The sequence below is a fragment of the Lutjanus erythropterus genome, chromosome 13 (genome assembly GCF_056507025.1).
Source record: "Lutjanus erythropterus isolate fLutEry1 chromosome 13, fLutEry1.hap2, whole genome shotgun sequence".
In the NCBI taxonomy this organism is placed as follows: domain Eukaryota; kingdom Metazoa; phylum Chordata; class Actinopteri; order Lutjaniformes; family Lutjanidae; genus Lutjanus; species Lutjanus erythropterus.
Window position 1 is genome coordinate 38,190,227 of NC_139329.1, and position 24,789 is coordinate 38,215,015.

Below are 24,789 nucleotides of genomic sequence, written 5' to 3' on the forward strand. Positions count from 1 at the left end.
TGGGTTTGTTGGATTTTAATTTATCCACAAATCCGTGTTAGTGTGTTTAAGGCGAAGTGATAAAACCAAAACAAAACAAAAAAACTTCAAAATGTTAGCAGGTTTGTTAGTTAACTGACCGACAGTCAAGTCCTTCAATAAAAACACAGATTTATGCTTGTATGAAAGGTTAAAAATCATCAAACTCATCTGTGGAATCTGGTCGCCATTAAACATTTCATCTGTGAGAAGGCTTCGCTTTTTATTTTAACTGATGGCAACAGCCAACAGCCAATCCCAGCCAAACCTGGTTTCTACTGTACTTTCATCTGATTAGACTGTTTTTATTTTTAATGCTTTAAATGCTTTTAATGCTTTAAACTTCTAATAAATGCAATTTTAAAGCATCACCAAATAAAGGGAATTTTTCAGGATTCAATTATTTGTTTTTTTCCTGCCTTTTTTAGCACCTTTCCCATATTTTATCAGCCCCTGGCAGATCAGACTATCAGCAGACAGATGAGTCTGAGACCATCAGGAAAGGATAAAGTTGGTGAAAAGTCAGATTATAGCCTGTGGATTGTATAAATTTTCTCTGGTGTTATCGGCTCTACTCCTGCAGGCTGCTCTTGTACATGAAGTGAAGTCCCTCCTCCTTCAGTCGGGCCAGCACCGGCCCGTAGATGTCTTTCGTCATCGGAGCCACCAGACCCTTTGTGGTGATTTCACCTGCAGGGAGAAAACACACACAGATGTTGATTTCAGAGGGTTGCACATCCCAGTGATCACAAACTAACATTAGCTCCACAGACTGACAGGACAAACTAATGTTAGCTTCTTGGACCAGTGGGACAAGTTTGCATTAGTTTTACAGAGTGACAGGACAAACTTAAGTTAAAGTCAAAGGCTAACAAACAAACTGATGTTAGCTTCACAGACCAGCAGAAAAAACTAACTTAAGCTTCACAAACTACAAAGCTAATGTTAGCTCCTCTGAACAGCAGGACAAACTTAGATTAGCTTTACTAACTGACAGGGCAAACTTCACTTAGCTTCAAAGGCTGACAGAACAAAATAACGTGAGCTTCACAGCCTGAATGAAAAAAAAACTGACGAGCAGAAAAAAACTTTCATTAGTTTCACAGACTAACAAACTAACGTTAGCTTCTCGGACCAGCAGGATAAACGTATATTGGCTTTACAGAGTGACATGGGAAACTAGCATAAGCTAGGCAAATATTAGCTTCACTGTCTGAAATGAGAAACTAGCATTAGCTTCAAGGACTGACAGTTTGTGAAGACATCAGACAAAGAAATGTTAGCTTCACAGACTGAAAGGATAAACTAAAGTTAGCTTCCTAAATTGACACACTAACAGTAGATTCTCAGACCAACAGGACACTAACATTAGCTTCAGAGACTGACAAAACAAACCAGCATTAGTTTCACTAAGCTAGCTGACAAATTAATGACATGACAGGACAAACCAAGGACAGCTTCCAGGCTGACAGGACAAACGTCTTTACTTATTTTCTAAAAACCTGAACCTGGTCAGAGGAGCAAGTTTCCAAGAAAATTCAGTGTAACAAAACTAAATGTTCTGAACAAACAATAAATGAATTGAAACATGTCATCAGGGTTTTTCTCTGTCACTAACCATCAAGGACCATGCGAGCAGCAATGGCTGCTGGGTATCCTACAGTCTTGGCCATGGCGGAGAAGCCATCGGGGTTGCCGTACACCACCAGGCTACTGTGTTTGATCTCCAGCTCGCCGGTCAGGTGGCGAAGCCCCACATCATTCCTCAGGATGATCATGTCTTTCTCGCCCTTCTCTGATCATGTTAGAGAGATCATTGAGAGTTTATTTACCATTATTGCATTTTGTAATATTGTTTTTCTTATTAGTGGGAATAAAATGGGATTTTGTCTCACCAAAAGAGAGTTTTGCTTCCAGATGTTTTGCCAGAGCGGCTATCATGCTCTCGGCGTGAGGCACCGACTCATCGCTCAGCATTCCAAACCTGAACACACGGAGACACACAAAAAAACCAAGATTTTTCTTCTTCACAATAGAATAACCTTCACAAAGCCATTTTTAAAAGCTTTAAAAGAAAATTACTCTGCTTTAACACCCCAGCAGGGCTGCGGCGGCCCACACATCCTTGGCTAAATCTAAAGAGATGAGCAGTTGCTTTTTGTCACTGTTTTGCTGGTGAATTGAATAAATGAACAACAAGTCATTCAATTTGAGCTGCGAGCGCGTTGGCTTTTTACTCTTTTAACGGCACAGATGGAATGTTTCCAACAGTTCACTTTTACCGTCTAAGGATTTACGTTTCAATGCCAGCATGGTCCTCTTCACTTCGCCGCCAGCGGCTGCAGAACAATGGCAGCATGGAGCCTTGGTCTGAAGAGACCCTTGGAAAAGTTGATTTAAATTGAAGAGTGTGCACGCTACACCACTTCAGGCGTCCTCATTAGGGAGGGAAGTAAAAAGTGTGCAGAAGAGGAGCGGCCTCGGCCTTGTTCTCAGCCCCGCCAGCCGCAGCACCAACACTAACTTTAAAAAGCGGCATCAGCATCTACCGGATCAGAGCCGAGCCGCACGCACAAATGGACATCCAAAGAACTTGTATAAAAGGGCATGACGCAGGATTTGGACCTTTTCAGAATGAACTGAGACTCAAATGAAAAAGTACAAAATGTACCAGAGGTGTCAGCAACACACCATATAACACTGACATACTGTTGTGTTGGTGCTTTGTTAACTTACTGTACTCTCAGTATCAGAGTATCTTCTGCTGATGCTATTAATGCTACATGTGTAGGGCGCTATAAGTTGCAGGAAGAAATCTTGATAGTTTTACTAAATCCAGTAAGAGCAGAGATAGAGAGGAGACATTACAGTGGTGTGAACATCTTATGAGTCTCGTGTAAATGAGATCCTGCAGCCTAAATGAGAATCTGTGAACAAACTTTCAAACTCTTTAAAAGTCATTTTTGCAGTAAGATGATCAGCTGCTCTGTTTCATATGAAGAGTGCTGTGGTTTGGATTGAATTTGACCGTGTAGAGGAAGTGGGGTGTGGAGGAACAGTGATGCTGCGTGTTACTCTGCTGTCAGACACGTTGTGTTTATCATCTTTCTTATAAAAGCCAAACACTTGCGCGTTATGAACATTAGTTGGTGCTACATTAAATCTTTCACTGTTTGTTTTGAGGACATGAAGAGGACAGACAGGAAAGGGAGGGGGGAGCGCTTGTTTTGTGTGAGTGAGACAGCAGGTGTCCAGCGAGAGCGGCAGTGCAGGCAGAGGCAGGGGGAGAGAAGAAACAGAGGAAAGTTACAGCAGTAGTTCCTTGATGCCAAATATGAAACATATGCACATCCTAATGAGATGCATCAATATGCTACTGCTGCATTGATTTTTTTATGATTTACCTTTGTACCGATAGACATGACCCTTTATTTTGACAATTGATTCATCGGTTTGAGTGATTTTTTTTAAGAAAAAAGTCAAAATTGTCTAATAAGTAAACTTTTGAGGATGTAATCTTGGGACTTAGGACACATTAAAAAACCCCCTTTTTCCCCCAATGTAACCCCTGTAATTACTGTTTTCTTTGGAGGGCAGTTAACATTCATGACTTTCCAAATATGTCCATGGTTTTCACGAGGACACTGAAGCTCCACTTTAGATCGTAGAGGGCTGTGGTTCAGAGTCAGCACACAGAGGTTCACAGAGAAACGGTTTTCAGTGAACGGTCTTTTAGTCTCTCACCATCTCAGGTTGTCCATTTGAGTGTCGTCCTTTCCGATGCGTTCGTATACGGCTTTTTCAAAGGCATCATGGGAGACAGAGGACAATCCCATCTGCTTACAGAGGAGCTCTTTCTGCAGAGAGCAGAGAACACAGATCAGTTTCTCTTTATAGGTCCTAAGACTGTCACGTTCAAACACTTTCACATATTGTTTCTTTATTTCCTAAAATGTCTCCGAAACCAGTTCCAGTATGTCTCTAAGCTCCACTTCACCTCCTCCTTAGCTGCTAGTCTGTCCTCTCGCTCTTGTTTAGCTCCTAGTCTGTCTCCTAGCTCCTCTTTAGCTCCTAGAGTTTCTCCAGAAGCTTCTTTTTAGCTCGTAGACTGTCCCTTAGCTCCTCTTTAGCTCGTAGACTCCCAGTCTCCCAGCTTTATATTACCACCTCTGAAGCACCTAGTGTGCCTCCGAGCTCCTCTTTAGCCCCTGGTCTGCCTCCTACCTCATCTTTAGATTCTAGTCTGTTTCCTATCTCCTCTTTAGCTTCATATTAGCTCCTCTAAAGCTCCTAGACTTCCTCCTGGCTTCCTCTTTAGCTTGTAGTCTGTCTCCTAGCTCATCTGTAGCTCCTTGTCTGTCTCTCTTAACAGACTGGGACGAGACACTTTCAGAAGCGGCGGGGTTAACCTTTGAGGAGGCTCGAGGGCATTTATCTGTTTCTCGTTACATCTCATTTCCAGACAGAAAAAAGACAAGTGGAAGGATAGAAAATCACTAATCATGCTTTGAATTATGATAAACACATTCTGAACATGCAGCTCTGTGTTTCTCTTTGGTCTCAGCAAGAAAAAGAAAAAAAAAAGAGGACAAAGCTGATTGGCTGTAAACTCTCATCAGTGTCAGAGAGCCTTGGCTCACTGCAGCCTTGATGAGCTATTGACAGTAATAGACTCTTCAGCAAAACCCACTTCCACAGTCACATGCTTCAAGTGGGAGAGCTGCAAAACAGACTGCAGACAGAGGCAGGAGGCATTTCAAACATTTGGATGTTTTCATCATCCCTTCTGTTTTTTTTTTTTGACAATGAATGGATCCTCGGCGGAGGTTCTCACCCAGGAAACGGGAGATGAACTGTGGTGCAGGATGGGACAGGCGTCGCTGTTGATCAGGCCCAGTTTGATAAACGTGCTCATGGCCTTGGTGAAGCCCTGTGAGGGAGAGCAAGAGTGAAAAAGAGTCATAATAATCACATTCGATAAAAAAGCAAAAGATACTGGGAGAAATATTTTCAGGCAGGAAAATATGCATTGTTTCCACGGAGCATTTGTTTGAATTTTACAAACTTCTCAAAGACAGAAAATCTAATATTTTACTGTTATTACTTTTTTATTTGGACTTTGAATTTACAAGGACACATTTCTTTCCCCAGCCTCACTGCTGTCAGAGTGACACCCCCCGTCTTAAAGGGATAGTTCACCCAAAAATGAAAATTCAGTCAGTATCTACTCAATCTTGTGTCAACTGAAGGTTGGGTTTAGTTTTTTGGTCCACAAAACACTGCAAGTTTCACAGGAAAAAAGCGTTGCATAATCTCCTAAACAATGGTGACTAGTCTTCAACAGAATAAATACATAAAAGGCCTCCATACTGCTCATCTGGTGTAATCCAAGGCTCTTAAAGCCCTGACACACCAAGTTTGACTTAAAAGACTTAAAATTTACACCGTGTTTTTAGCCTAAATCTTCACTGTAAATCCGCAGCTTAGAGCCACGTTCACATGCACATGCACACCGTCTGTACTGGGCGAGTGTGGTGTGTCAGTTTGCATGTCAAGTGAACGTCATGCTGACTTGTTGTCAATGATGGAGTCAATTAAAATGATCAAAACAAACATGATACTGACTGACATCAGCACCAACCAGATGCAATTACAAGCTTTTACACAACAACTGCACAAATAGAACACCATTAAGGAGACTGTGTTTCTCTGCAGAGTTCGTGTGATAAAGACACAGAGCGAACTTAATGAATTCCTTAATTAATCACAGATGGTTTCACTTTATCGGAAGGATAAAAAAAAGTTTAAAAAAAAACGCCAAAGTGGGGCAGAAAATATATGTGGGTGACTTAATAAAGTCTATGTAGTATAAACACTGCTACTGGAGGTAAAAAACAACAAGTCTTTTGAAAGACAACCAAAAAAAAGACACGGCTGTCCAAACTCACGAGCCACTGAGTGTCACTCAGCTAGAGCAGCTGCAGCTACTACGACAGCTGCTGGTTGCAGGAGGGTCTTAGCGAAGGGTCAACTGAGACTGTTGCATAACCAGTCAATTATGAGGATTTGCTGCTTTTCACTGTTTCATATCATTGTAAACTGACTATACAGGAGTTTTGGACAAATTAAGACATTTTAGGGAATCATCTTGGGCTGTGGGAAACTGTGATGAGAATTTCTCACGGCCTTAATTTTGAAGACAAAACAATTAACTGAGACTAAACTAAAAACTTGACGGGTTGCTGCAGAGAAGCAGATAACAATAATAAAGCTGAAACTTCACACAATTAAATGGTCTGTAACAATCAGTCAATATTTTGTGTGTTTCTGTGTGTGTGGTACCCTGAAGCGCAGTGTTCCTCTGATCAGCGTGTGTGCCGTCTCGATGCCGTAAGGCTCAGCGTACTTGGTGCTGTCGCGGTTCGGAAATCCCTCCATGCTGAACCCAGGAAGGAAGTCCATCGGAGTGGCCAAGTCCATCAGAGAGCCGCCAGCCGGGATGCTCACCAGCTGGTTAAAAATCACACACACACAGATTCAGTTTCTCCTCCTGATTTATAAAGTACTGCAATTCTGGGAACAAATTTACAGAAAGAACATTTTGCATATTAATAATTTCTGGTCCTCTGAGGCCTCTGTACCTGGTTGTCTTTGAGGAAGAGGGCGGGGTTGATGGTGTTCTGCAGGACGCCGTACGGACTCCAGCTGAACTTGTAGCGGAGAGGATTGTCAGAACATTCAGGAGCAGGAAGGCCTCCGCAGAACGAGCTGTAGGACTCCACCTAAACAACATTAATCAGATCATATTAAAAGGTCTGACAGTCACCTGTTTTATAGATGGGTTTCAATACAACATCATCACAGAGACGTGCGCACAACCAGGGGCAGAAAGCACACTTTTCCACATAACACAACCAGTGTTGCCAACAGATTTAACAACTTTTCAGACCCTTTTAGTGACGTCACTTGCAAAAAACTTATTCTGAAAACAGCGTAGGGGTTTTTCTCTCTTTCTCTCCCTCTCTTGGACCGCTGGCAGGTAGGAGGACGGTCATGTCTCGCAAAAAAAATCTCACGAGAGACTATTCTGGCTGAAACTATGATCTCACAGGAGTTTTGCAAATCAAGGGTTCCCTTCTAGACACGATCGAGGAGGATATTGTAAGAGATGAAGTAGTTCCTATAGCGTACATGGTTTGTTTGAGCTCCTCTCTCACTCTCTCTCTCCAGATTTGTGGTTAAGTGTGTTGATATACAGAGCAGATCTTCAGGTAATGTGGTCAGAACTCGTTTATTGATGTAATCGGCGCAGTCCGGGTTATTTTCTAATGTAACTGGAGCCATTTTGTCACCGTCACAGACCTGGAAAGCCGTCATGTGTCTCACGTCTTGTACAGGATGTTTACAGTAGCTGTCAAATTTCTGTCAGACGCGGCCGTGAGGTCACCTTGTAGTGAATATTTTTACTTTGAGTTAATTGGCTAATTGATGCTAACATTACGTCCTCGCTCCTGGTCTGGTGTTGAATCAAGAAGGATTTACAAAACCACGCAAAGTGTACACTGATTACAGCTGTTGACTTTAATCGTTTGACCAGCTATCAAGCTGTTTTGCCTCCTGAGGCGACGCGCTCAGACCCTGAAGCATTCGTAAACAACAAACCTGCCTGTAAGTCGGTTTTAAAAGTAGTTTCAGTGCCGCTTAGTTAACAGTTCAACACTATTTAATTTTTTAAAATGTAATGCTGTCAGCTTTTGATCAAATGTAACTTGTGAGAGCTCGATCAGTACTGTTTTTTAAAAGCTGATGTAGATATCCAAAAGTTTCTCAAGTCTCATCTCGAGATCTCTGGAGGCTTTTTTTTACATAAACAGGCTAAATGTTTTTATAAGGAATTTAATTTAAAGTTGATTTAATTTTCAAAGAACTGTTCCAACATACAGAGTCATCGCGTAAAAAAATACATAAATAAATCAACTTTTCTGTCTTCTCTGGTTGAAAAACTATGTAATGGTGGCATCCAAAACAAATTTTTGTTGTTTTCAGAACAAAAGGCTCACAGTGTTACATATCAAATCAGTCATGTGAAGACATCACCGCTACTGAAACTGCATTTTTAACGCGAAAAAGGCAGAAAATGATGTTCTTAGCCTCTCAAATATGGAGATGTCAAGCTTCTCTTTGTTTATTATCATATTAAAGTGAATTTCTTTGGTTTTTAGAAAAATCAGACATTTGAAGACATTTTTTCAGTTGCAGACCAGGATTAAACATTAGTCTCTGCTGTTATTTCCTTACCTCTAACAAACATTGAACCTCGAATCACTCACTGACTTTATGTTTATTTATTTATCATTCTGGCACAAACAGGTTTAGCTTCTTTGACTATGACGATTTGTCCTGACTGCTTTTCATTAACAGGTTTAAATCACAGGTTGCAGGTCTTTTTCAGGTTGTGTTCAGGTTTTCTGGGCCAAAAAAAAAAAAAAGAAGAAAGACAGACACACCACATCAGCTCATGTCTGACGGCGTGACGTCGTCTGTTTCTGGACTAAAACGTGTGTGAAATTCAGCAGTGTGAACATGTGGACTGTCCGTCTGTATAATGGATCAATACATCTGCCAGGAAGCCTGCATGTGTTCCAACAATCATTATCTCACACACACACACACACACACACACACACACACACACACACACACACACACACACACACACACACACACACACACACACACACACTCTCTGTACTGCTGACTCACAGTGCAGCCGTCAGCTTTGGCCTGGTCGATACACTCCATGGCGAGCATGTGGTCGATACCCGGGTCCAGTCCCATCTCGTTCACGACGGTGATGCCTGCCTCCTCCACGCTGATGTAAGATGTAAGATGATGTAAATTACATTCTCATTAAACATGTTTTAATTTTCACTTTCCTCCAGATGTTTTATGGTCACTGCTCACCTGCTCTGCAGCTCCTTCATGGCAGGACTCAGGTAGCTGGCTGTCACCATGTTTACCTTCCTCTTGATGCAGTGTTTGATGACCAGTGGGTGAAACGTGTGTGGCAGCATGCTGAGGAGCAGCAGAGGGACAAGGGGAGGTCAGGACACACGCCAAATTCATTTATCAGCATACAGCACCTGATTATGAAAACTGAGCCCAGAGCTGAGCCTGATGAACTGACTCTGACACGTCCACATATGTTTGCATATAACATGTACACGACTGGACTGGCCTTAAATTCAGCCATGGTTGCTGTGACATACGGTACAGTTATTTGGAGCACTCAGAACACTGGAACAAGAATTTTGCAACACACATCACAATTTTTAGAGAAGCTGCCAAGAAGCTATGCAGCTTTCAGAAGGACCCAAGGAAGCACAGCATCGAGTATGAAGTTGTTTGGATGTTCTCGAGGAACCTCCAAGCAGCAGTTTATCAGAGCCTGGCAATCTGCCTGTTCTGAGTAGACATATTTTAAATGGGCACTGCACTAGACAGTTCAATTAGGGACGAATTAAGACAGCAAACAGTATAAATTAATTATCTTAAAGAAAACGGGAGCGCTCCTTGGCTTGCTTGAGTCACGCCAGCTGAAACTTGCATACAAACACAAAATTTTTTTGGTTGTGCGGGTTGTTCTTCTGACTGAATAACTTTTTGTATTTAACAGTTTTCCTCACTGGGAGGCTCAGTGACAGAAAGAGCTCTCAGGAGAAAACAACAGCCACACTTCAATTTGTATCACATTCAAAAAAGTTGATGGAAATGTCAAAATTCTAAAAGAAAAACTTTTTCAATTTCTAATCCTAGTGTTACAGAGTTATTTCAGAACTTCTTGATTCTTGATTTACCACTTTGCTCTCAAATATTTAAAGTTTACTTCAGGAAAAGAAAAGGAGATAACTTTTTCCATCCATAAACATTTTGTATCTCTGCCTGTAACAAAATACTCATGCTTTACCTCATGACCAGGTCATGATCTTTTATCAGAGAGTCGAGGTGTCCTTCCTGGCTGCCGACGTCCAGCGTGATGGGGATGGTGTTGGGATATTTGGCTGCCAGTTCCTCCGCCTGCTTCAGCAGCACCGACGCTAAACACAGACAGAGAACCACAGATTTAAAAGCACACCTCTAAACCATGATAATATTGCTACATATTCCAAACACCATAAGACTTAAATGACTTGTAAGACAAACTCACCCACGGTGATCTGGGTCCCCTCGTCACGAGTCAAATATTCGACCACGGGTCCAGAGACGTATCCCGAACCCAGCAGCAGAACGCGCTTCATGCCAGCCTTCTTCATGATCTGCGCCTTTTCTCTGAAGGATATCAGACACACTGACTTAGAGTCACATCTTAAAAAACACAGTGGGTCTCAGTTACTGTGTTTCCATCCAACAGGCTGTGAAAGACAAAAGTCTGGACAAACAGCAAAAGTTTGGAAGCTCCACAAAAAACACATGACCTTAATTAAAAGAGCTGGTCATCTGTCTGTTAAAATTTCTTTACAATACTAAAGAAGTTTTTTGGATGGAAACCAGTCGTCACCCACAATAAGAGACACAGAAGGAAAAAAAACAGCCACTTTGACTCTTTGCACATTTGGTTTTACAACAGAAAGCTAACGAAAAAAAACGCTATTTGGGAATTTGATTCAGCCTATATTCAGTTTAAAGTTTGTCTTGAATTTTTTTTTAATGTAACAGCTTTGAATGTAAAGACATACACAACATGGGATTTGTATTTGCGTGCGGCGTAGTAGTCGAAGGTTGAGGGCAGGGCCCTGTAGGAGCTGCAGCCCTCCCCCGGGCGACTGCGCTGTTTTTCATTTGTTTTTCATCTAAGTAAGCGAGGCGCCGCTCAGGGCTGGCTGCATCGTGGTCCTCCTGTCCCTGTCCTCCCATGTCAGTTATTTGTACTGTCTCTTGTGCTTTTGTGTCCTCTGGGACGGGTTGTAACCGAATGGAATTTCCCCGTTGTGGGATCAATAAAGGTTCATTCATTTATTCATTCATTCTGTCCCTTGTTGAATTTCAGTGAAGTTCATTTATTAACAAAGTGGTGTCCAGCACACTACCTCAGTGGAAAAGCAAATGGCGTCCCTGGACAAGCCTGAACCAGTCTAGTGTTGGTTACGTCCTTCAGAGCATCACTTTTTTCAAAGTAGTGAATTATCTCTCAAATTATTAAAGAAAACTCACTGGATTCAATGAATTATAAATGAATTTCATTTATAATAGTAGCCTACAAACTTAGGTAATTATTAGATACTACAGCAGTAATGTGATTACTTTGAGAGGGGCTTGTATGGGATAATATAACCTATTGTTTCAACTGCCCCAAATCACTAACAACTGCCCCCAAAAAGGGGTCGGTGGTAACACTCGGACTTCTTGCATGCATTATAATATTACAGTCTTGTCTGTATTGGTGAAAACATATCAATTATATTAGAAATTACTGCACATATATAGGTTTCTCATATCAAAAGATGATGCATATTATGAAGGAAAATATTTTAAAATATGTTAGAACTGCCCCTGGTCTCCCCTATCTTAAAATACTGAGTTAGTATCTCGAAGAAACTTTCTGAAAATAATGACTTATTATCTTATCTATAATTATTTATTTATCTTATCTATTTCTCATTAAAATGACTCGGAGGATCTTTTGTTTCATCTTATTTGCAGAAATGTGTTTCCATAGATACAGATGTTTGGATAAAAGCGGACATGTGGATCTGTCTGTCACTTCAAACACTTCACTGATTTAATTCACCTCGACCCCTTTATCACACACCGCCTCTGTTATAATCGCACTTTTTTTATTAATCAGCTGACAACGCAGCACTTTCCAGACTGTTGAACTTTGTAAGCAGCTCTTCTGGTTACTTTTCATACTAAAAAAAAAAAAATGGGTCACGGGGCTTCCATTTTTAACCTGACGCACCAGATGGCTTGTTCCACAGAGATGAACAAGATGAACCCTGGTAGTCCCTCTTGGACGCCGATTTGCTGCACCACTTTCGGCACAGTAAGTTGAAGCCTGCCAAGATGGATTCTCATGTGATCTTGTAAATCCAGCCGCCTCACAAGGTAAATGATTCTTAGCCACATAAGTAACCTGTGACCTTCGATGTGCTTTTCCTCAACTCGTCTTCTGCTTTTACACTTGACTGAAACGACCTCATCTTCTATCAAACATTACTTATAATAGAAACTAATGGAAAAAGTTAACAAACACATCAGATAATCAGTTAAAACAAACAGACACCACAAAAATGTAACAGACAAAACTAGTTAAGAAGTTAAGTTGCACAACAGGGGAAAAATTTGCTTACCCTTTGTTGTTCGTAAAAACATATTAAAACAATTTAAATTTGCAATTTTCACTGATATATATTCGTTTTACGCTGCAATACTGACGTTAAATTTGTTGTTTGCTGTGTCATATTTTCCTGTGTACATCTTCATTGTAACAACACAATGTGCACAAAGTCAAAGTGGCGGTGATGCGTTTAAAAACACATTAAATCAAACGGTATCTGTGTGACTGATGAGGATCTGAGGAGGAGGAAGATGAGCCGGGACGAGAGGAGGAGGAGGAGGGGAAGGAAGAGGAGGATCATGGGGAGGAGGTGTCATCCAAAAAATTAATTAGTTAAATAAGTTAAGTTTAAGTTCTCAAATTCTGCAACCAAGTCTGAAGTATTTTAATTAAACTGAGCGGCGTTCTCTGAACAACTAGCTTCAGTTAAAAAGTCTGATTCTGCAAACTGAATCATCATAACAACAATAACACCATGACTGAGGCATCAACCCGAGTGACCTGTGGCTTTAATATCCCACCACCACCAACCACCACCCGCCTCAAATCCCCCAGGAGTCAGACCCCTGGACTCGTTAGCTTTGGCCTAATTGGATGCGACACGGCGCACATGCACGAGTCGCAGTGGGACTGACTGGAGGTCCGACCGGCCGCCGAGCATCGTCTTCTTAATTAAAAAAAAAAAAAAGAAAAGAGAGACGTTCCCTCAGGAGGATTTCTCCCCGAGTTTACATATCTTAAGGAGCCAAACTCAATCAGAAGGATTAAGATTTGGTGGCATGGCTTGTCTGGAAAAATGATACCATTCATCAAGTCTTAGAGGTGGCCTAAATATGAGCAAGCAGGACTCTGGTGTCAAAGACAGACTTCAGTCTCAAGAAGAGGCTGAAATCTCTTCAACCAAGCTGTTTATACACACTGAGCCTGAATATTAATAAGCTAAAGAAACATAATTCCTGCACCAGTAAGAGTTCTGGAGTCTTGAGCTCATTAAAATGCAACAAAGCAACTCTGACTGAAGATGCAGATAAGCGGCTGTGAAGGAAGCAAAATGTCTAATCAATAGGCAGATTGTTAATCAAAGCAGATTAAAATGAAAAAACAGGGAACTGAATGCTGCTGAGGATTTCACAGATTGATAAATGATAAACATGCAGATGAGAAATTTGTTTTCTGTCTTCTACCAAAGGTCAGAGGAGAAGATCAATTTCATCTCTCTGCATCCAAAACAGAATCCGGTCCAGAACGTGTTTAGCTAAGCTTAGTTTACAGACTAAGTCATGTTTACCTAAAGTTTCTAAGCTTTAAAGGGATAGTTTGCATTATCTAAAGTGGGGTTGTATGAAGTATATATTGATAGTGTATTACCTACAGTAGATGGAATATTTGCAGGGCTTTACTTTGCCATCAGACAACCTTTTCCAATAGAAAACGGCTGTTACATAAGTAAAATATCGCTCTTTCCAAACCAACCAAAGTCCACTGGCAAAATTGGCAATTTTATGTCACAGAATACAGGAGCTGACAGCCTACCGTTTCCTCGATCTGTTTGTTTGTGTTATTGTGTGACTTCAGTGTTTTAAGAGGTAAGATCGGATTCAACAAAGTCAAGAAATAGCAAACAGACCATCAGATCCATGCAACTGTACACCAACAACTCCTGTGTTCTGTGAGGTTAAAATTACAGCTTTTTCAAACAGAGTCTGGTTGAGCAAAAATGAGCTGATATTTGGTTCATATAACAGCGTTTTCTTTTTGTTTTTGTAGACATTGTTTAGCACCGTTACTCCTGCTGATTCTCACAGACTTAACTATGGATAAGTCCCTTATACAACTCCGCTTCAAAACATTTGAACTATCCCTTTAAGAACAACCTTTAAATTTTCTGATTTTACTCTCTAATGGATTCCTGACTAAAAAGCTAACATTATGTGGCTGGCATGTTAACTCAAGAAACAACAATAATGGAGTACAACCATGCTAGCAGCTCTGTGAGGGTCTACTTTAGTACATTAGGTAGATGCTAACATCAGCATGCTAACATGCCCACAATGTTTTGTTTTACATGTTTGCATGCTAATATTTGCTAATTAGCACTGAGCACAAAATAGAGCTGAGACTGACTGAAATGTCAGCAGCTCTGCAGGTATTTTGTCACAGACCAACATCTTCTGACAACTTGAAAGCTAACTAACTTGTTAGCTGAAAAGCTAGTTCCTAATCCATCAAATTCATTACAGTTTGAGTGGAAATAACATGAGACTTCTTTATTTATGTAGATTCTCTTAATATGCACCCAGGTTCAGAGAAAATGTTCAAACTGTTTTTGGTAAAGCGTTCCAGGATTCAGACAACTAATGCTAATAATCTATATTTAACTTGATCTTTTTTACCTGTACTTTGAGCTGCTGTAACTTTCCCAGTTGCGGGATCAATAAAGTTTATCTCATCTTATCTCTTAACTTTAATATATCTGCCGCAGCTGTGCTTTACTCTTATTGACTCTTTATTTCCTTTACGTTGATGTTCAGAACAGCAGATGACTTTGAAATTGGTGCATTAAATGAGAATGCAGGAAATTAAATGTTAGACACTCAAAACATCTCATGAGGGAGGATCCCCACACCCCGTTTGATTTTTGTCCGTGCACCTGGGGTCGCTGGGAAGGTGTTTCCCTTATTTTTCCACATCGACCCTATTTGAATAAAAAAAAAAAAAGACATTCAGCACAGCTCTGAATTTAACGGCTGTAATTAACTACTTACTCCTGACTCGTGGCACGTGATGCATTTTCGGAATTGGATTTCTTTTATTTATGTTTTGGGGCTTCTATGCTTTTTCATGGACAGGACAGCTGACGACATGACAGGAAAGTAACATGCAGTAAAAGACTGCAGGCAGGAGTCGAACTCACATCCCCGGCACATTGGACAAATGCTCCACTAACTGAGCTTTCAGGCCACCTGTTTTTCTCTTTTAATACCGGCTAACAGTTTCCATCCACTTCCAGTGTTTGTGCTAAGCTAGGCTAAACACGTCTTAGACCCGATGCACAGAAATGAAGCTGATATTCGTCTTCTCGTCTGATTCTCGTGAAGACGTCTGTCCAAGATTAAAAAAACTACAGATGAAACGAGACAGGCGGATGCGACAGAAGAGGTGACAGCAGTTGTTTTTTTGTGTAAAGTGAGAAGAAAAGATGTTTCTACCCCTCGACACCAAAGGCTCCAGTGTCTGACGTTGGCTAGCTGCTGTGGCTTATTAGCACGCTAGCCATGCAAGGTGTTAATGTGGAGGCAGGCTGGCACAGCAGACACCAGAGGGCAGCGCTGTGCAGGAACAATCACAAGGTGACTGTTAGTCGCTACAAGTCCCGTTTTCAGCACAGCTGGCTTGAGGACACTAAAACACAAACTGCAAGGCTAAAAGAGGAGGAGTTAAAGAGGGAAAAAAGCAACAACAGAAGACTACAAAGCACAAGTATTATTCAGCTTTTAGTAAGACGTCACTAACTACAGTTTAGAAAGCTAGCACAGGTGAGCTACATTAAAACACGAGAAGTTAAATGTTACCTGTCTCGTAATCTTTAGACATTTCATCCATAGATTGGGTGCATTAACTCATAGATGAAACAGGTGTGTGCCAAAGTATTTTTTCTTACAATTTTATGAATAACAATGAAAAAACACGCTGAAATACAGAACAAATCCCAAATACACAAACGTATGCTACGTACTCTACAAAAACATGCACCACACACCAAATCCAACACATACAAAACCCCTACGACATAACATACTCAAAGTTCGTTCGACGTTAAGTCTTACCTTTTTTCCCGAAGTTTTTCAATGTACTCAAACTTTGGTGTGAGTTTTCCGTTTGAGGTGATGACAGCCTAAAAGAAAGAAATTAAAAAGGTGACATCAAATCTTTCAATCATTTGCACATGAGTTACAGAACTAGAGACCTGACCAGGACTTGTTGCTTGTTGCCATTGCTTGTTCTCCATGGCAATGGTATTGTACTCTTATAGAGATGTCCATTAAACTGACAGATACGACATGATTTCTAAGAAATGAGGTTGAAATAATTCGAACTGGCGGTCAAAACATAAACTTCTAGGATCATTACATATTCAAAGAGTGTGTTTCTATGTTAAAGGTTCAATATGTAAGAATTTGAAGCAATCCAGGTGTATTAACCAAACCTAAAAAATGAGATCATCCCCGACTTTATCAGAAACTATAATCTAAAACAAACAGCAGGTTGATTTTTATGCGATGGATTTTATTGGAAAAAGGTCGTGACATTAATGCATCCAAATGCCTCCTGTTCTGCTCCCCTAAAGCGCCAACAGTATGCGACACTAGCTAACATTAGCTTAGAAATGGAGCCAGCTAATGAGAGCAAATGACCAACACCCACCACAGTCCAAAGTCAAAGCTAACATTACTGCAAAGCATGTGAAATATATTGTGATACTGTGGTTTTAGCTTAGCTTGTTTGCCAACATGGACAAATTGCAAGGAGAAGAAGAAGAAGAAACTTTCAGAAAGTGAACAGTGTGGATCTTAAATCAGCAAATGACCTCTCATCGTTACATCTATCCCCAGTAGTGGGGTAGGTTGTAACAACAGAACTCCTTGTATTTGACTTTAGCTCAGTGGTCCCCAACCCCCGGGCCGCGGACCGGTACCGGTCCGTGGATCAATTGGTACCGGGCCGCACAAGAAATAATTAATTATTTCTGTTTTATTTATTATCTGAGTCTGAACGATCTTTTATTTTGAAAAATCTTTTATTTTGAAAAATGACCAGATTCTCTCGGTTGTATTTCGGTCACTTGAGCGCGAAAATTTAACAGCCTACGACTTTCAAGAAAAAGAAAGCTTTTAACAGACAATATCAGGAGTCCTACTTGAAATATGGATTTATTGTGACAGGTGATTCCAACACACCAATCCCGCTCTGCATAATATGCGGCGACCGGCTCTTTAATGAGGCAATGAAGCTTTCAAAACTGCTTCGCCACTTAGAGACCAAGCACCCTGGATTAAAAGACAAGCCGCCGGAGTATTTTGAAAGAAAAAAACATGAACACGAAAAAAAGACATAACAATAAAGTGAATAAAGTCTCTGGTAACATCCTCTCTGCCCATTAAATAAATAATAATAATAAAAAAAACTCACGTGGAAAAATAAATAAATGACAAGAACCAGCAATTCCACATTTGTTTCTCTATCTAAATATACCTACACACCACTTTTATTATTATTATTAAACACTCCATGAATGTTATTTTTCAACAGCTGAAATAAAGTTGCCAGTGTGACCCGTCAGATAAGGCTTCTGCATGCATGCTCCAGACTCACAAGCTCTCCTCCTCTCCTCTCCCTCACCTCCCTCTGTTGGCGACCACTGCCCTAGGCGCTCTCTGATTGTGGTTGCTATGGTAACGTTTACATGCCTTCAAAATAAGATGCAGATACACCATAAAAACGAATATAAAGTGCATGAAAATTTTAACTCACCATAACGCTAAATCAATGGGAGCCCTGAGCTTGTTTTTCTGCAATTGTGTCTCAATGTCTTCGGCTACCTCAGTGCGCCGACAGAGGCACCTGTGCTATCTTTTTAACAGCAGCCTCTCCTACAAGTTCACGACAAGTGTCTCTAGTGGAGGGCAAGATCAATTCTTCACCAACAGTGAATGGCTTTTTAGCCTTAGCAATACGATTAGCCACTAAGTATGATGCTCTCGGTAGATTCTCACTTACTGATGTGGTGGCCCTCAGTAATTTCTTCTGTCCTTCGTGTTCATGTTTTTTTCTTTCAAAATACTCCGGCGGCTTGTCTTTTAATCCAGGGTGCTTGGTCTCTAAGTGGCGAAACAGTTTTGAAAGCTTCATTGCCTCATTAAAGAGCCGGTCGCCGCATATTATGCAGAGCGGGATTGGTGTGTTGGAATCACCTGTCACAATAAATCCATATTTCAAGTAGGACTCCTGATATTGTCTGTTAAAAGCTTTCTTTTTCTTGAAAGTCGTAGGCTGTAAAATTTTCGCGCTCAAGTGACCGAGATATAACCGAGAGAATCCGGTCATTTTTCAAAATAAAAGATTTTTCAAAATAAAAGATCGTTCAGACTCCGATAATAAATAAAACAGAAATAATTAATTATTTCTTGTGCGGCCCGGTACCAATTGATCCACGGACCGGTACCGGTCCGCGGCCCGGGGGTTGGGGACCACTGCTTTAGGGGCTCCGTAGGTTCATCTGGCCGGCGTACCGTTTGCTTTGTCTGTCGTCACCGAGTGGCGCCAGATCCGTGCAGCATGCTTTGTCTTAGCTGGCTAGCTAACGTTACCGCTATGAAAATATTATCTGAATAAATATGTTATGTGGCTAACTTGCTAAATTATTCCACCAGCTAATATGATCCACGACTGTAACTTGATTTTAGCCAACAGCGAATGATGTAACGGCGTTTCTGATTCCAGCAGGCGCGGCTGCGTCGCGTTACGCCTGCTGGAGATGATCAGAGCTGTTCTTCACACGAGTCCGAGTGCCGCAGCACGTACCAGAAGTGGTTTTCTCATCTGTGCTCCACCTCAAATAGGTGCCGAGTTTATTTCTGACAGATGTCACGTCATTCTGCTTGGAGCAGATCGAGCAGGCAGGAAGTCAGACACAGAAACACCATGGAGACAAAGATTTTTTCAAAATAAAAGACCTTGCGCAGACTAGCAATCAAAACACAGATTAAAAAGTAACGATTTAACTATGTAACCTACTTATTCATTGTAGAAGCATGAGGACGAAATCAACAAAATCAGACCGACAAACTGCTGAAACGCTTGTGAAACCCTGCTGGATGTGTTCAATACTTACCCGCTGGATGTCAGTAGCAATGGTCTGTTACACAGAAATAACCAGCGATGGGAATAACGGCGTTACTTTTTTCAGTAACAGGTAATCTAACTAATTACTTTTTCTATCGTTACAACGCCGTTACCGTTACCAACACGCCGTTACTGCGCGTTACTGAAGCTACTCACTGAAGCTGACTTGGCTCACACAGACACAGGAGCTGAAAATGTGTGGGTTTTCTTCCCTTTGGTGAGGGGGGAGGGGAGGGGCAAGATAACCGCCTACGTAATGATGATTGGCTAAGGTAGAGTAAGATTTCATGTTCAGCCAATCAGAGACATCAGGTGGGCGGGTGTTTACACACAAACCCAGCACATTGCAGCACGCGCACACAAACTATCAGAGATAGCGAGTCCGGAGTCGCAGGGAAAGATGGCGTTTTAGAGGTGGAAATACAGGCACTACTTTGATCTCATCGAGGTAAAACGTAAAAATGTACACGTTGAGTGTACATTATGTCCCAGAGCAAAGAGTTTGTCCACGTCCGGTGTAAGCAACTCCAATTTAATGAAGCACCTCTCGACGGCGCACGCTTCTACTAAACTAGTGGCCAAAAACACTGTTGACACCGGTAATGATGATAGCAGGCCAGGTGCTGTTAACAAAGGACGCAGAGCCACGCCGTCCAAGCAGCAAAAGCTGGATTAAAAAAAAAAAAAAAGAAAAAATAACGCAATAGTTACTTTCCCTGGTAACTAATTACTTTTATAGTGGAGTAACTCAGTTACTTTTTGGGAGAAGTAACTATAACTAATTACTTTTTCAAAATAACGTGCCCAACACTGGAAATAACAGACCTTAGAATGCTGTAATTGACCAACCAGAATCGAAAATTTAACAAGGCCATGTAATAATTAAAAATAATACACCTACAAGCATGAGACATAAACATATTACCTGCATCTAATTTCTCATGCATCTTAGACTAGAAATGTGATTGGGATAATAAATTGCTGAAGTGTGAAATGTTATCCTATCTAAATTAAGTTAGAAACCACAGATCTAAAAACAACAACATGCTTCTGAAACAAATACAGTGAAATATTTCACTAATATTTCATGACTTACGTCTCTGACTTGCGGGCTGAAATCCTCTTCTTCCAGCGGTCTGGTGGCGTCTGACGGCAGCTAATGATGACAGAACACCAAGTTCACAAAAGAGGAAACTGGGAACACAAATCCGGTCAGTCAGGTTTTTCACCTGCTCATTTTACCACCCCGAGAAACCTTTGGCAGCGATCTCCCACAGCAAACTCCACCAGAGGCAAATCAGAAGCACAAAGCAGCACAGAGTGGGACAGAATCCCAGCAGCTGTTCTCACCTGACCTGAACCCTGCACCGTCTTACCATCTCCCACAGGTACGGGAAGAGTCGGTCTCCAAAGTACTCCGTGGCTTCGATGGGCAGCTGAGCAGGAAGGTTGTCGATGGAGCACATGAGGATCCCGTTTCCCTCCACGCTGCAAGAAAATATGGTTTACTGATGGGCTCCAGTATGAGCAGTTGTTGCCAAGGTAACAACTATCTGTCTTCCAAAGTTAATCACATGTTTACACTCGGACTGTCTGCAGCAAATGATACAGATACAACATCAGCATCACACCAAAAGGTGGAAATAAAATATTCAATTATATCAGAAACCAAAATATGACACAGAAGACATTTAACAGAATAAGTGACAGAAAACATTCAAACCGATCAACTAAACAGTTTTATGTAAAAGAAATTCAGAGAATGATAAAGATCACAACAATTTCATCAGATATTTTTGCTGAACTTTCCAGTTCAGAGGCACCACAGAAGAAGAGTTTGGCCACACCAGAGTCCAACAGAGAGAGAGAGAGAAGAAGAAAAATCTGTTCTGATCTCTGCATATCCTCTGAATCATGTGCACTGACCTGCACATGTATGTATTTACTACATGCAATAAAATACAGTTTGCTTCACGTATATTTCTAAGTGATTTTATGCATTAACTTCTGCATTTTTTTTTTCACACTCATCTTTGTGTGTCTGACAAATAAATCTGTATGATGCAGTGAGAAAGGGTGATGTTTAATTAGTCTCAGATGCGTCTGATTGGCTCACATCTGATATTCTTACCTTAAACAAAACGCGTCACTCCTCATGCCTAAACCTGACAAGCAGAACCAGAGCAGGGCGGGTCATGACTTTGCCTTCTTGGTATTTTATATTTGGTATTTTATGTGAAACAACCACAGCTCAGCAGCTAATAAATGTCTTTTTTTTAAGACAAAACTGCACATTACAGAGTGGCCTTTTATTGTGAGCAGTCCAATACACACCTGTGCAGTAATCACACTGCTGAGTCAGCAGGAGAAGTGACCACTAACTCTGATTTTAATAAATCTGTGAGCAAAATGTTAATGGGGTTTGAGTTTAGAGGCTGCCTCTTTCACTGCCTGACAAAGTCCAGAGAATTTAGGATAACAGCTTTAACTTTACATCAACAGACAACCAACAGTTACAAACAGCTGATCGACTCACAGTGGAGGACTCGTCATCTCACTATATTAACCACTATATTATATTATATATTACTATATAATTATTATTATTTTATTGTTGTCAGTATCACTCTGCTCTTGCACATCAGATTCTTTCACACCGTGTCCAAGGTCTGTTGATCTTCAGTGCCTGCATCTTATTTATTTATATACTTACATTTTCACCTGCGTACCTTGTGCATCCTGTGCACGTGTCATGTATGTATCTATGTAGTGTTTATTGCATGTACTTTGGTTGCTATGACAATTTAATTTCCCTCAGGGGATTAATAAAGCTATCTATCTGTCCTTGCAAACAAACATACAAATAACACAGAAGATGGTACGTCACAGTAATTTTAAAAAATAATGCAGCTGTAAAATCATCAACACAACTACCATTGCAACTATAAAAATGTAAATTTACAGACTGTAGATTTGTTGCTGGCAAAAAGTCCATAAAAACCTGAAATCCTCATCTGATGAAAGCATCCTAAAAGTGAAAATCTTGAACAGGAGAAACACTGAGCCCAACAGAAATGTGCAGCTCATGTTGGCAGGAAGAGAAAAAGGTCACGGATGTCAGCGCTGTACCTGTCGTGATCGATGTGCTGGTCAGCGTCGTACATACAGAAAGGCTTATCGATGGTGGTGCACTCGTTCATGAACTCTATGGAGCCTCCGGTGTCGGCCGATATGTCACAGATGGCCAGCAGTCTGTGGACAGAGAGGAGAGACGGCGATAAAGAGGTCAGAGCCGCGCGCTGAACGGTCGCCCTGTAAACACGGCTGCAGATAAAGATGTGACCTTCGACCCCTGTGGAGATACGGCAGGTGACGCTCTGCACCTCTACACATTCATTCAGCCATTGGCTGGTCAGGTGCGTCATCTGTCGCAGTCGCTGGGTTTGACTGACAGCTCAGAGTCAGTTTTTAATCTTCTACTGATGAAAGGATGAATGTGAGGCTGTAATGCTGACTGATTACACACAGGAGGATGAACCATTTCAAGGGAGTTTATCTAGTGAGAGGATTGTTTTATTGTGTGAAACACGTTGAGTGGCATTTTGTTTGGATGAAAAGTCGCTATAAATAAAGTCTGACTGACAGACTGATTGATTGATTGACTGATTGATTGATGATGCTCTTACTTGTGAGGCAGCCCTGGTGACCCCTCTGCACCGGAGACATGGGAAGGTCTCATCAGCCTCTGGGCGTCCAGTCGCCTGAGCAGTCGCGGGGTGTGTGGGTCCCAATAAATTCCATTGATCAGACAGTTTGTGTAGGGCGCCACCTGTGGTCAGATGAAAACAACATTTTTACCATGGCGATACACTGAGCGCTCTTTACAGTGTGATTAATTTGACTGATTTGGTTGAAAGTACAGCCACGAACAGAGCAGGGTTCTTTTCATTCACCTGGTCGAGCAAGTGGGTCAGAATCTACTTGCCCAAAGTCAATTTTTACTTGTCCCTGTACAAACTGTGTTATTTATTAGCAGTTATAAAATAACAATAAGGACTAAAGTGTTTAATCTAGGGCTCCAACAGCCATAAAATAAAAAAATAAATAAATAAAATGTCATACAAAAAAAGTCAAAAGTGATGTCTTTAAATGTCTCTCTTTGTCTAAAAACCCAAAGATAGTCAGTTTGAAATGAGAAAGAAAAAACAAAAGTGGGAAATCAAACAGCCTGCCAATTTTACATGAAAAAAATACTTTAACAATTAATCGACTGTCAACATAATTTATCTCTTTTTTTTACCACCGAGTTTCCAGGTTTACTTACAACATTGCATCTTACTTGCCCCAGGTACATGGGTGAGCCTTATTGTTGATCCTGCAAAGCAGTGGTCCCCAACCCCCGGGCCGCGGACCGGTACCGGTCCGTGGATCAATTGGTACCGGGCCGCACAAGAAATAATTAATTATTTCTGTTTTATTTATTATCTGAGTCTGAACGATCTTTTATTTTGAAAAATCTTTTATTTTGAAAAATGACCGGATTCTCTCGGTTATATCTCGGTCACTTGAGCGCGAAAATTTAACAGCCTACGACTTTCAAGAAAAAGAAAGCTTTTAACAGACAATATCAGGAGTCCTACTTGAAATATGGATTTATTGTGACAGGTGATTCCAACACACCAATCCCGCTCTGCATAATATGCGGCGACCGGCTCTTTAATGAGGCAATGAAGCTTTCAAAACTGCTTCGCCACTTAGAGACCAAGCACCCTGGATTAAAAGACAAGCCGCCGGAGTATTTTGAAAGAAAAAAACATGAACACGAAGGACAGAAGAAATTACTGAGGGCCACCACATCAGTAAGTGAGAATCTACTGAGAGCATCATACTTAGTGGCTAATCGTATTGCTAAGGCTAAAAAGCCATTCACTGTTGGTGAAGAATTGATCTTGCCCTCCACTAGAGACACTTGTCGTGAACTTGTAGGAGAGGCTGCTGTTAAAAAGATAGCACAGGTGCCTCTGTCGGCGCACTGAGGTAGCCGAAGACATTGAGACACAATTGCAGAAAAACAAGCTCAGGGCTCCCATTGATTTAGCGTTATGGTGAGTTAAAATTTTCATGCACTTTATATTCGTTTTTATGGTGTATCTGCATCTTATTTTGAAGGCATGTAAACGTTACCATAGCAACCACAATCAGAGAGCGCTAGGGCAGTGGTCGCCAACAGAGGGAGGTGAGGGAGAGGAGAGGAGGAGAGCTTGTGAGTCTGGAGCATGCATGCAGAAGCCTTATCTGACGGGTCACACTGGCAACTTTATTTCAGCTGTTGAAAAATAACATTCATGGAGTGTTTAATAATAATAATAAAAGTGGTGTGTAGGTATATTTAGATAGAGAAACATGTGGAATTGCTGGTTCTTGTCATTTATTTATTTTTCCACGTGAGTTTTTTTTATTATTATTATTTATTTAATGGGCAGAGAGGATGTTACCAGAGACTTTATTCACTTTATTGTTATGTTCTAACA

At 41.0% G+C, this 24,789-nt stretch overlaps 1 protein-coding gene across 1 annotated transcript in view; it reads right to left on the reverse strand.

The window, feature by feature from the left end:
• Nucleotides 1–98: 98 nt before the first annotated feature.
• The window catches only part of aass (aminoadipate-semialdehyde synthase), a 36,066-nt gene continuing 11,375 nt past the window's right edge, over nucleotides 99–24,789 (reverse strand). Inside the window, exons 8-23 of the mRNA XM_084733733.1 lie at nucleotides 22,945–23,087; nucleotides 22,388–22,510; nucleotides 20,635–20,746; nucleotides 20,355–20,414; nucleotides 16,183–16,250; nucleotides 10,226–10,347; nucleotides 9,986–10,115; nucleotides 8,983–9,093; nucleotides 8,782–8,890; nucleotides 6,660–6,800; nucleotides 6,361–6,528; nucleotides 4,853–4,948; nucleotides 3,763–3,875; nucleotides 1,914–2,002; nucleotides 1,637–1,813; nucleotides 99–708 (exon numbers count right to left, since the gene is read on the reverse strand). Of these exons, the coding sequence (XP_084589859.1) occupies nucleotides 590–708; nucleotides 1,637–1,813; nucleotides 1,914–2,002; nucleotides 3,763–3,875; nucleotides 4,853–4,948; nucleotides 6,361–6,528; nucleotides 6,660–6,800; nucleotides 8,782–8,890; nucleotides 8,983–9,093; nucleotides 9,986–10,115; nucleotides 10,226–10,347; nucleotides 16,183–16,250; nucleotides 20,355–20,414; nucleotides 20,635–20,746; nucleotides 22,388–22,510; nucleotides 22,945–23,087 (1,881 nt within the window). The 3' untranslated portion in view covers nucleotides 99–589. The remainder of the gene's footprint in view (nucleotides 709–1,636; nucleotides 1,814–1,913; nucleotides 2,003–3,762; nucleotides 3,876–4,852; nucleotides 4,949–6,360; nucleotides 6,529–6,659; nucleotides 6,801–8,781; nucleotides 8,891–8,982; nucleotides 9,094–9,985; nucleotides 10,116–10,225; nucleotides 10,348–16,182; nucleotides 16,251–20,354; nucleotides 20,415–20,634; nucleotides 20,747–22,387; nucleotides 22,511–22,944; nucleotides 23,088–24,789) is intronic.